The sequence below is a fragment of the Hemitrygon akajei genome, chromosome 5, assembly GCF_048418815.1.
Source record: "Hemitrygon akajei chromosome 5, sHemAka1.3, whole genome shotgun sequence".
NCBI lineage: Eukaryota > Metazoa > Chordata > Chondrichthyes > Myliobatiformes > Dasyatidae > Hemitrygon > Hemitrygon akajei.
In genome coordinates, this window is record NC_133128.1 from 41,893,440 (window position 1) to 41,906,910 (window position 13,471).

At 41.4% G+C, this 13,471-nt stretch overlaps 1 protein-coding gene across 1 annotated transcript in view; it reads left to right on the forward strand.

The window, feature by feature from the left end:
- The first annotated feature begins 1,353 nt into the window (after window positions 1-1,353).
- The window catches only part of fstl1b (follistatin-like 1b), a 120,682-nt gene continuing 108,564 nt past the window's right edge, over window positions 1,354-13,471 (forward strand). Inside the window, exons 1-2 of the mRNA XM_073045339.1 lie at window positions 1,354-1,631; window positions 1,724-1,780. Coding sequence (XP_072901440.1) covers window positions 1,629-1,631; window positions 1,724-1,780 — 60 coding nt within the window. The 5' untranslated portion in view covers window positions 1,354-1,628. The remainder of the gene's footprint in view (window positions 1,632-1,723; window positions 1,781-13,471) is intronic.

The following is a 13,471-nucleotide window of genomic DNA, read 5'->3' on the forward strand; positions in this document are numbered from 1 at the left end:
GGCTGAAAATGGCAGATGGAAATTAATGCAGACAAGTGCGAGATATTGCACTTTGGTAGGACCAACCAGGGTAGGCCTTACACAGGGAACGGTAGGGCATTGAGCAGTGTGATAGAACAAAGAGATTTGGGAATACAGGTTCATAATTTATTGAAAGTGGCGTCATGGGTAGATAGGGTCATTAACAAAGCTTTTGGCACACTGGCTTCATAAATCAATATACTGAGTACAGGAGATGGGATGTTATGTTGAAGTTGTATATAAGATGACAGTGAGGCCTAATTTGGAGTATTGTGTATGGTTTTGGACACCTACCCACAGGAAAAATGTAAATAAGGTTGAAAGAATACAAAGAAGATTTACCAGGATGTTGCTGGGCCTGGAGGACATGAGTGACGAGGAAAAATTGAACACATTAGGACTTTATTCCTTGGATCATGGAAGATTGAGAGGAGATTTGTTAGAGGTATACAAAATTATGAGGGGTATCGATAGGTTACATGCAAGCAGGCTTTTTCCACTGAGGTTGGGTAGGAGTACAACTAGAGGCCATGGATTAAGGGTGAATGGTGAAAAGTTTAAGGGGAGCATGAGGGGAATCATCTTCATTCAGAGGATTGTGAGAGTGTGGAATGAGCTGCCGGCATAAGTGGTGCACGCGAGCCGGATTACAACGTTTAAGCGAAGTTTGGACAGGTAGTGGATGGGTGGGGTATGGAGGGCGATGGTCTGGATGCAGTTCAATGAGAGTAGACAGGTTAAATGGTTCAGCACGGACTAGATGGTCCAAAAGGCCTGTTTCTGTGCTGTATTTTTCTATGACTCTATGATGATAGATTCTACCTTATTATGACCCTGCACTTTATTGTCTACCTGCACTTTCTGCATTGTTATTGATTTCCCTTGTACTACCTCAATGCATTATTATAAAGAATTGTTCTGTATGGACGTTAGGCAAGATAAGCGCTTCCACTGCACCTCCTCCGTGACAATAATACCAATTTACCAATTTTAGAGGCAAAAGTAGATAGTGGATTTTTTTCTCAGTTTCCAGATTTATAAAACGCCCCAGACTCAGATGTTCATTTGAAGTTATACACGGATACGTGAAATTATTAAAGGAAAATCTATGGCACAGGATGAGAAAGCAGCCCAGTCCGAACGCTGGAAGATCCTGCAAACTTTCTCCAGTTTCCGCTATCTAACCGGCCGCAACAATTTGTGACTTGGAGAATAATGTCTCTCACGCCAATGTTCGCGTCTTTAAACCGTCACGTGATCCGGGTTCCTCCAATAACAACTGCAAATTCCTACAGCTGTTCCTTCAATCTCCCTTACCCCCGACCCGTGTGGTCTGAGAAAGGGGAAGATCGCTGGAAATTCGCTGCCTCCTCGGTGGAGACATCGCGCAGTGTGAAGGACGTGTCCTCGGCTCCGCCGGCGTCCCGTCACTGTTTGATAATCTCTTGCCGATCGGGTGCTTTAGCGTTTGTTCCGCACGGCAGAGGAGGGGTGTGGTCCTCCTTTAAATCTCGGAGTGCTGCTCCAAATCCCCTTCTCCGGCTCTGTTAGCTTGCATTCTTGTCCACCACCCTTTCTCTGCTGCTCCAGCTGCGACCCCCTCAGAAATGGTAACCAGCTTTGGCTGCTTTTGATCTTACTTCCCATCCGTCTTCACCTCGTCCAACGTTTGCATTTACAATCTCTGTTTTGTTTTAAACAGGTATTCAAAAGTATTCCGTTGTTGGTCCTTTTGGCCATCGCCGTGATAAATGCTGAAGTAAGTTTGATTTCTCTGTCCCCCGCCCTCCCTTTCACTCAATTCCTGCCTCTGGCTGAAACGGGAACGGTTTTGCGTTTACAAGTTTTGGGCGTTATCGGGTTTAGGCTTTGTCATGGTAAACCTACCTCGAATCCGTACGTCTTGCGGGACTTTGTAGACAGTTACAAGTAATTTGTCCCTGTTAGAAATGTGGCAGCAAGCTGGATCATAAAAGCTGTGTGCGGATGGGAAGGGTAAAATTCGCTTTGCTTGTCGCTGATCTGAACGAGCTGTAGGTCGCGAAGGCACATTGAAAGAAGTTGCCTTTTCATGTATTAATATTTTGGGGGGAAATCTGAAAAGAGCCGGAAACTGGTGAGTAACTTGGAGCTGTTTGGGAGAATGTGCTGAGTTTTTTTCACAATAACGGGGAAAAATGCTGAAATCACGACCACTGGGAAATTCAGTGAGGACCCGGGATTTACTGGAAACTTACAAGTATCTACAGGCTCGATAAAAGCACGAAATCTCACATCTCGCTTTGATAAGGGATTACGTTCGCATAGCAGAGCGAACCTCCCCCACCCGGTTAACAAAGATCAAATTCGAAAGCGGGTCCACCACACCAGGTTCCCTGTACGTGTATTACAGTTTCATGTATTTTCAATTCAGGGGTGTCAGACTTAAATATACTGTCTCTTATTTTTCAGTTTTACCATGAAGTATATCAAATGCTCACTACTGCCCAAGATTTGTTATTTAAATCCATAGATTCAGCTTTCCAACAAGCGTTCAGCTGTTTCATAAAATAGGTTATGGTGCATATTTATTAGCAGAAGTTAAACCAGCACTGATACGCCAGTCTTTCAATTTGGAGACATTTAACAACAAAAGGAATTGATGATTAACCTAAACAACCAAAGTGCAGAATCTTACAGCCACAATTTTCACCTTCATTATCCTATTGATTTACTCTGGTTTCACAAAACTATAGATCACTTTGGTTTGAAAATGATAGTTTCAACTTTAAAAATCCTATTACTGTTAACTACAGTTCACTGATTTACTGAGTATGCCTGCAAGAAAACGAATCTCAGGGTAGCATATGGTGACATGTATGTACTTTGATAATAAATTTACTTTGAACTTTGAATTATCCATCTATAATCTGACTAAAAATACAAACTTGTTATATGTTGTAGAACCTTTTGATGTGATTTGTTAATGGAATAGGGGAAGCAATATCAAATTGAAAGATTTCGTCTCCAGATGATGGTGTTTTCCAGCAGTCTTTAGAATGGCCTTAATTTTGTTATTTTGACTGGGATGAAGGGCCAGGGAATTGGTTCCATGCAAGTGTCATCTGCAAACACTATATTGAAAGACATAATAGACTGTATGAACATAACTATGATGAAAGGAACATGGAAAGGGCTATGAAAATTCGTCCATGGTGATGAACAAACCATGCAATATTGTAGAGGCTGAAGAGTAGAACTGAAATTTTAGAAGCAGGCTACCACTAGTATATTACAAATTAAGCATAGGTGACCAGGGATGAATTTCTAACCCCCTTGATCTAAGCGAGTGGGTTAACTATGGCGAGGTGTGGGAAGTGGCGAATGAGCAAGTTAGAATATCTTCCTAATAGCAAAGAAGAAATCTCAGAAGCTGAAGTACAGATGTGAGAAAGTGATGTATAACTGGAAAAGAGTTTTGATCCGACTCTCTCTTTACCTTCACCCACCATAGTATGGCATTGATGCATTAGCCTTTGAACAAGACCAGCAGTCTACATATAAAACAAAATCAAATTACGTGAGGTTTTCAAAAGCTTCCGTGTATTCCTTTATTTAGAAGTTTGAGAGTTAATCTTGGGTGTTTAAAATGATATTTTTCAATAGAGTAAAGGCGAGGAAGTTTTGGACCAGGGTACAGTAACCATGGTTAAGTTGTGGACAAGCATCCAGAAGGTCTGGGTCATAAACCCAAAGACTGGAGTTCAATTCCCACCAAGGCTGTTGGTGAAAAATAAAACATATCTAGAATTAAAATCATTGTTAATTAGCATCATCTAGGGAAAAGAACTTGCTGAGCTCATCTGGAGTATTGGTCTATTGACTTGCAGGTGGGGTGAATTAGGGATGCAGAGCAAATGTTTAGATCCCTTGATGGAGTAAAAAAGCTAAAATAAGGAAGTTGTTTCTGAGAACAAAAGATGGTGGAGATTGGAATACATTCTTCCAAATGAATGTGGATGCCAGGTCTGCAGACCTTTCCAACACAATGTTAGATTGTTGTTGGTAATAGCAATCAGGTGATCTGCAACAAGGGAAATAGAGGTGCTGAGCAGCTATGCCCAAAATAAATGGCAAAACACTTGAGAGACTGAATGCCTTATTCCTTTTCTAATTTAATGCATGCTTTCTGATTTGTGGGTTTTCTAATTAACCTAGTTAGATTGAATTACCATTACATGATGTTTAATCATTAATATTATATTGATTTAGTAACTGAGAATTTGCAATTTGAACTTCTGGTCAAAAACTTGAATTTGGCTACCCATTTACATTAGAAAAATTTCTTCCCTGATCTATGAAATAAAAATGACCTCATGTCTAGACTGCTGGATTCAAACCTGAAACAACTTCTCTTAGACATAATAATCAGTTTGCACATGTTTTAGGCACTAGACTAAAACTTTTGAAATGAAGTGGCTCATTTGTCAAAAACAAAGAGTCAACCAGAGAATTTATTTTTTTAAAAGCAAAATTCTGAACCCACTGTTTTTGTCTGAGACGGGAGACATGGCCTGAAATGTTGATCCTCATAACTTTTACTCCTTCCGTAAATCTGAAGTTGCTCCTTAATCTCTGTAATTCTTAGAGTTTGAAACAACTAGCAATTTTGGAATAAATACGGAAATGCAGTTATGCACTTAATTTTACTTTATACCTGTGGTACCATACTGACATACTTTCTGAATTACACTTGTGCTTTAGTTAATTAATATTTGTAATAACCTGTTTTTTTTCCCCTCACAGTGTAAAGTAACTAGTGCCATAATAACAAGTTTCAATATAGACTATGTCAGGTAGATTTGGAGAGTATATGTAACAATAGAACACCATCTTCAGTGATATGAAGAATGACAAAAACTATCAGAAAAGATTGGAGAGTAACCCATTTTAGCTGTTGTCAGGGAACATTATGGATGGATTCCATTGTGGGTGGAAGAGATACTTGAAATCATGTGCTCATCACCACCACCACCTAGGCTGATACATGGTTAAAGTTGAAATTATCTACATGGAATGGGCATTGTCATAACATTTCAAAGCAAGTTGCTGACAATATCTCATGTTTGAGGTAATTGTAGCTGCTCTCTGGAGCCCTATCAATTAAATATAAAGAGTTCATAAGGATCCAAAGTTGTGCCATTGGCCAGATGCCAATATTTAAAAGGACAAGTCATAAGTGGTGATTTACAAGCATATAATTTAACCTCAGCATGATGGAGAAGAGTTGTTAGATTTACCCTGTACAACCATTGACACAGATGGGATTCTTTGAGAAGCTAGTAATTCTGCAGTGGAGGAATTTTAGTAACAACGAGAGTCAAGATTATCTGTGACTGATCTCCTCGGAGGATAAGGTCGTAATGACTTGTTGCCTGGTTTAGATTGGATAGACAGAAATAAACTTCCTCTTTACAGAGGAAAGAAGAGCCAGAGGACATACAACCTCAGAATGGTTATAACATGGAAGGAAGGCCTTTAGCTTGTGGAATCGTTACCATTTCTAATGGAAGAACAATCTAGCTACACCCTCTCCCCAGAGCCTTGTAGATTCTTTCCTTTCAGACACTCTGTTCTTTTTGAATGCTACAATTAAATCTGCCTCTTTTATTCCAGGTAGTGCAGTTTAAATCCCCAATTTAAATCGCTATCTGTCACTTTTGGTTTATTTACTTAGCATCCTCACGCTACATCTTTTGTTTTTAATCGCCCTTCTCTATCTGCTTTGTCCGTACTGTTACGTACCCCGTAACTGGGTCACTTACCAGCAAAGATAGAGAGGTCCGTTGAAGTCTGATAGTACTATTTTTAACAGTATTTATTGATAAAAATACACAAAAATAACATTGATGCAAACATACCGATAATATACGTCGTCAATACTAAATCTAAAAGCGCGGGTATAATCATAATCAATAAGAAATAGCTCTATTGTTGTCTAGGGGATAATGTATTGTCCGATGGAAATATAAAAGTCACTCAAGTTCATTCAAGCTGCAGGCTGCAGCCTTTGGTTGGAGTCAAGAGAGAGAGATTAAAACTTGCCCATTCCTTTTATAATGTCAATCCTTCGAGAGTCGTTGGGGCTGATTTCTCCTTTGTTGTTAGCTAAAGCCGTTCTTCCGTGGCAAGGCCCACCAATTCTGAGGCAAATGGAAAAGGACGCACGTGGCTTTCCACCGGCTTTCGCTATTACGCTGTTACAGGATTTCTAGCGTTTCTTCTGGTGCGTCTGAAGGGGCCGTTCCCCAGACCCTCTTTTATCCCCCACTCACGGGGTCTCAGATGTCAATCAGGGTGGAATGATGCCATCCCCCAACCAGCCCACGTTGCCTGAGGGCTTCCACGAAGCATAGTATTCAATACACAATTCCGTCTCCAAGAGACAATGGCCGTTTCCCGTAGCTTTGTATCGCCGAGGGGCCAAGACATTCCAAACATCTCTCTCTCTCATTTCCTGGGTCTCCTGACCCGAATCAATAGCGATCTTGCGATTCTCAAAAAGGAGGGGGCACAGGCGTAACACCTCCTTTCTTCAACACGTTTTTTTACCATCGGAAAAAAGAAGTAATACAGAGTCTTACAGGATTTAGAATCTAACACAATACAAAAGTTTTTTTTTCTACAGAGTAATACAATTATACATTCAATTCAGCATCTAAGCAGTTACCGATTACATTGTCACTTCCTTTAATATCTTAACATCTTGCACCTTACTAAAGTCTGGTAGCATCAGACTTCAATTTAATAACCACCTATTTTTTAGTTATTTTTCTTTAGCAAATAAAACTAAAGAGTTGTGATCCTAGCTTACAGGTATACTACAAAAGTTCATGCAAATACTAATCTTTATGTTACTTTCAAACTTAACAGGCAGGCTTCCATGGGGGTTGTCTTTTATTATTCACATGCTTTGTTGAAATCCCTTAAAACCGGCTTCTGCTATTTAAAAATGGCATCCCCATTAACCCTCGCCTCTTTTCCGGTTAATTCCCATGTGTAGAGCTTGTGCACCCTGGCGAAATAGGCTTTCGTCCGCTACTTTCATAGGAGTTATTTTATCAACAATGTGTTCCCGACTTAGACCATTTCCCGAATTTCCACCCAATTCTTTAATTTTACGCAAGTTGCTAGTTTTCTCTTCAGGACCCTTCAGGCTATTAGTTTTCAGTTTAAACTCTTTTATCAAACAGCATTTCAAATTCTGCCTTTTTACACCACACTCTGGAATAACAATAGCGTGTGGAGCCCCTTTACCTTCCAACTCAACCTGTAATTGATTCACAGGCTTTGTGGTATCGAGCCATTGTCTCTGTAGCCTGGTTGCTGCTTCTGATATCAGTCCAGCCTTTAAATTTTCTTCATTCAATTTGGGAACTACACATTCCCCTTTTCCTTCAATAATAATATTCACCCCACCACCTTTGATCTCCTCACTGACTTTTACCACACCTTCGAGCACAAACACCTGGGAACTCTCACTTCCCACTATTACCAAGGTTAACCCTTTTTTCACTGAACCAAGTCCATCTGACCCACAAGGATTGCATTCCTTTTCATCTGAATCAAATACCTTAGACTTTTTCTGAGCTCCATTACTAGGTTCAGTACCACGTGCATCCACATCTTGGACACACTCAAACGGGACATTTGCCTCTTCCAGGCTTTCAATACCCGTATCCAGTCCAAATTCTAAATTCCCCTGATCCTCCCAGCTACACTCTGGGCAACTCCCTTCCGGAGTAAACTCAACCCCACGGGCTGAAACAACCTCATCGGCCAACCCAGCAGACTTCTTCAAGGTAAGGGCACCCTTTTCATCTAGGACTGCCCTCATTTCATTATCGGGGACACCTTTAGAATTTTCCACTTCTTCAAACAGTTCTGCCAAACCAGACAGATCATCCATGTCCAACCCTGGACCTCTTAACAGCTTTATCTGTTTCTCATCTTCATTTCATGCCTCTAGAGCTTTTCTCCTCGCTAAGGGCGGGTCTACCTCCTCTCCCTTACTCTCTTTCCCTTTACTACTCTTAGTTTTACCACCCTCTAAACCCTCGTGGTACAGGGTCGGTAAAAACGTCTCAGCCAACTCGATACCGGCCGGATTTAAACTGCTCTCATTCTCAGCTGCCTTTCTCGACAGGCTGCGAGTGATCGCGCATGCGGGATAGATCTTGGACTCTAGGGGCGGGGCCTCAACACTCACAGGCGGTCGCGTCAGCGTCATTGCTGATCAAACCTTACCACCGGCTAAATCATTACCCAGAAGGACGTCCGCGTCAGTTCTCGGGAATTCTGATCGCACCCCCATTTCAACTGGTCCAGAGACTAGCTCACAATTCATAATGACCCTATGCAAGGGCACCATTTCCGTCCCTTTTGCTATTCCTTTCACAGCTACCATTCCCGTCTTGTGACCAAAATCTAGTACCTTACTGCTAATCAATGACAGTTCAACGCCCATGTCTCTCCAGATCCGCACGGGAACTGGTGGGTCTCCCTCTCTCACAGACACGGTTTCGTTTGACATACATGTCTCAGACCCTTCTTGTACTCTGTCTACCCGGGAATCTCTTGTCGATTTACTGATTACCACGGCACATCCGATAGGGACCGCTGCTTTCCCTTTTCCTGTCTCCTTCCTCGGAGCAAAGCACCTAGGTGCAATATGTCCCCCCTTTCCACAATTAAAACAGGTCAAGCCCGGAAATCTCTGGCCGTCCTGCCTCTCCTCCCCAACCTTACCACTAGCTCCCGGCGGGACCTCTGCCTCAGCCGGCGGGCTTTCTCTATCGTTCCCACAGTCTCTCTGGGAACTTTTATCCGAGGAAAACTTTGTCTTGTGGGTTAGGGCATATTCATCTGCGAACCTAGCAAATTCGGAGATGGACTTATTCGGCTTCTCATTCAAATACATCCAGATATCCTCCGAAACACCACTTTTAAATTCCTCAATCAGAATTAACTCCCTGAGACGCCAGAAATCCTCTTCCACTATTTCTGTGGTGCACCAGCGGTCCAAGAGCACACCCTTCTCATAGGCAAACTCGGTATACGTCTGATTCCACCCTTTCTTTAAATTTCTGAACTTTTGTCTATACGCTTCAGGTACCAATTCATAACTCCGGAGAATGGCTACTTTTACTTTGTCATAACTCTCCGCCTCTTCATCCTCCATGGACAACGCCGCATATGCTCGTTGTGCCTTCCCTTTTAACACACTTTGTAACAACGCCACCCACTGCTCTTTGGGCCACTTCTGATTCACTGCCACCTTTTCAAAAAGCAAGAAATAACTATCAACATCCGTCTCCTTGAACGGAGGTACTAACCTCAACTCCTGACTAACATTAAACCGCTCCTCTCGGTCTGACCCTTGATCTCTTCGCTCTTGCCTTAACTTCTCCATCTCCAAGTCATGTTTCCTCTGTTTCTCTACCTCCTCATACTCCCTCTCCTTCTCGGCTCTTTCCTTTAATTTTTCAGCTGCTTCCAGCTGTTTTAACTGAATTTCATGCTCTCTTTGCTTCTCAGCTCGGTCCTGCTCTTTTTTCACCTCTAACCCCTTTAGCTGGAGCTCATGCTCCCGTTTCACCTCTAACTCCTTTAGCTGGAGCGCCTGCTCCCTTTGTTTGTCGGCTCTTTCCTTTTCTTTCTCAGCTGCTTCCATCTGCTTTAATTTCATGTTCCAACCTTAATTTCTCCAACTCTAACTGAGCCGTCCCACTAGCTGGTACCTTTTCAGGGATATTTTCCAATACCTCAGCTGCAAACACATTCTTCTCAATATAATACTGAGTTATGGCCCTTCGCACCTCCCGCTTTTTCATTGACAACCTCACCTCTGCGAGGTTTAACCCCTTTGCCATATTTATCAAGTCTGATTTGGTGGCCGCCTCTAGCACCTCCAGAGTTGGGTTTTCTATAAATTCCTCCACGTCCATCTTTGCTGGTTTCCCGTCTGGCTACCCGCGTAACCAGATCCAAGTTTGGACTTACAAGCCCGATTCACTGGCCTCCCAATTTGGTGTCAAATCCCGGACGAGCCCCCAATTGTTACGTACCCCGTAACTGGGTCACTTACCAGCAAAGATAGAGAGGTCCGTTGAAGTCTGATGGTACTATTTTTAACAGTATTGATAAAAATACACAAAAATAACATCGATGCAAACATACCGATAATATACGTTGTCAATACTAAATCTAAAAGCGCGGGTATAATCATAATCAATAAGAAATAGCTCTATCGTTGTCTAGGGGATAATGTATTGTCCGATGGAAATATAAAAGTCACTCGTTCATTCAAGCTGCGGGCTGCAGCCTTTGGTTGGAGTCAAGAGAGAGAGTTTAAAACTTGCCCATTCCTTTTATAATGTCAATCCTTCGTGAGTCGTTGGGGCTGATTTCTCCTTTGTTGTTAGCTAAAGCCGTTCTTCCGTGGCAAGGCCCACCAATTCCGAGGCAAATGGAAAAGGACGCACGTGGCTTTCCACCGGCTTTCGCTATTACGCTGTTACAGGATTTCTAGCGTTTCTTCTGATGCGTCTGAAGGGGCCGTTCCCCAGACCCTCTTTTATCCCCCACTCACGGGGTCTCAGATGTCAATCAGGGTGGAATGATGCCATCCCCCAACCAGCCCACGTTGCCTGAGGGCTTCCACGAAGCACAGTACTCAATACACAATTCCGTCTCCAAGAGACAATGGCCGTTTCCCGTAGCTTTGTATCGCCGAGGGGCCAAGACATTCCAAACATCTCTCTCTCATTTCCTGGGTCTCCTGACCCGAATCAATAGCGATCTTGCGATTCTCAAAAAAGAGGGGGCATAGGCGTAACAGTACCCTTTAGGATTTTGAATCTCTCACTTATCTCCAAGAAACCCACCATATCCCCATTTATCCAGATAGCAAAAGTTGTTCATTGTTCTTTCCTGTCTTCTCCAAAGCCTTCAGGTTTCTCCTGAGCGCAGTACCACAGTTATTCCAGCATTTAATAAAAGATCTTCATGAGTGCCTTGCTTATGCTGGTTTTTATAAAATGCATAATCTTCAGCCATTTTCAAACCTATCCTTTTTAATGAACTATGCACTAGCATCTCCAGATATATCAATTGTTTTATCCCCTTTAGTTTATATAGTTTCTTCTCATTCTTCTTACCAAAATGTAACATTATGTATTTCTAAACATTCATATTATCTGCCACCCATCAGCCTGTTCTACTCACTTGGAGTCAATTTCAATGCTCCTTATGTAAAATAGAAAAATAGTAACTGAAGCTCCAACACTCTGGGAAATCTACTTCGCATCACCTCTGCCCCCCACCAAAATAAACTTTTTAAATTATCCAAATTATTTCTAGATTTTTCCCCACCATTGAAATTTACAAATAGAGACCATATCCTTATTCCCCATTTTGAACAAAGTTGTACAGTAATATCTGCCATTTACCAGTAATGATGAACTTACAAAGGTTTGAAAGATTATGGCTAGAGTTTCTTTACTTTCCTCCCTTACTCCTTTCGGCAAGTTGGAATCTATCCCACATGGACTTGCCCACTTAATGTGGCCAAATTTCCTGCTACCTCTTCTTTATAAATCTGTATCCCAAACAAAATCTCAATGGCATCTTCTGAATGTCCAGCACAATCTTATCTTGTCATCAAGCCCGAAGTATTAATAACACAGCTTCCTTAAAAAAAATTTCCTTTTCATTCTTGTTGACCCAATTTCTCTTAAAAACTCTCTTCCTGATCACATGCCTACATAAGATTTTTGGATCCTTCCTTTTCTTATTTTTCTTACTATTTTATTATTACATTTATTCTTGTAATTTCTAAAATTCAATAAATAAATAATAAAATAATATTAAAAAAAAGATTTTTGGATCCTTCAGTGTGTTTTTTCTTATCCCTCCATTTTCAACTTAGTTCCCTTTCGTTCAATTCCACACTGAACTTTGTCATCACCCTTGCGCTATTAAAGTTAAGTTCTTTATCTTTCTCCTTTTTACTCCATCTTTGCAGGCTCTGGTTTTTATTTTTCTCCACATTGAAATAAATTTATCTTGTAGCAGAGGCATTTCCATTTTGAAGGCTCAATTACAGTTTTGCCAGTCGAGCATTGATTGCAGCTACCCAAAAGGAGCTGTTCTTAACTCATTGCAATTGATATTTTTACCTTAGTGACTTACATCCCATTTCATCCTTCTAAACTTTCTATTTTCTATATGTTCCCCCACCACATTAATCTTTCTATGTTTCATGGCTTGTGTCCCAGAATCTCATTTCCATGAATATTTTAAAAAGCATTCTTATTTAAGTCAGGCTATGTTATTGTCATGGCACATAATCCAACATAGCTAATGCATCTGTAAATTGCTAACCTTCTTTAACATGCTTCTTGGGTTTCGAGTGCATATATTTAAATAAAACTATTGTGGACTTCGTTGCACACTGTTCTCTGGTCCTGCTTTTAAAAACTTCATCTCTCTTGTTCTGATGCTATTTATCATTCCCATTTCTGTTTGCATCTTTTTTTTTATCTGCTCAGTGTTACCTTCCTATGCCAAATTCCCTGCCACTTGGTTAATTTTACCACAACAGAAGCAAATCTTCCCAGCTCCTTTTGAAGTATGATCAGTCTGGGCAGTGCACATCCCATCTCCCCACAGATCTGATCTGGATGCCCCAGGAACCTAGAGTCTACCCTACTGTACCTCAATCCACATATCTTCCTCCTTCTGTGTTCTCTTGCAGGTCAGAAAGGAAACTAATGTTTCCTAACTCTGTAAAATATGCTTTATTCTTCTATTATTAGTACAAACATGGATCAGAGTTCCTCAATGTTCATCCTGCCATGTTAGAATTCACTGCAACAACTCTGTGCTCCTAACCTTGAAACCAGGGAGGCAGCATGCCATCCTGGAATCAGTACTACAACAAATGCCTGATTGCTCTCCTATAAATGTTACTAATCTGCTAATTTTCCACTCTCCTCATACCATTCAATTGCCCCAGTGCTGTGTTCCTGGCCCTGTCCGAATTCCAGAGAGGAAATTTCTTATGCCACCTTCACTCAGAACTGAATGCTGCTTGGAGAACAAGATACTCTCAGGGGTTTCTTGAATTACCGTGTTCTCTTTTTTTGGTCCCTTTTGCCAACAATCTCAAGCTGTGTTGCTATTATTCTCTGAAACATTCTATCTACGAGAACACTAGTGGACTACAATGACGGCAGCTGCTGCTCAGACTCCAGATGTTAATAGTTTTCTGTGTGGCTCTCTGGAATACAGAAAATCCCCTGGAGTTCCCATGTCATGCAGGATAAGCATTCCATGAGTCTCAGTGTGCTGCAGTGCCTCAATTTATTGGATTAATTTAACAGATAGGGAATGTACAGATTATAATAAA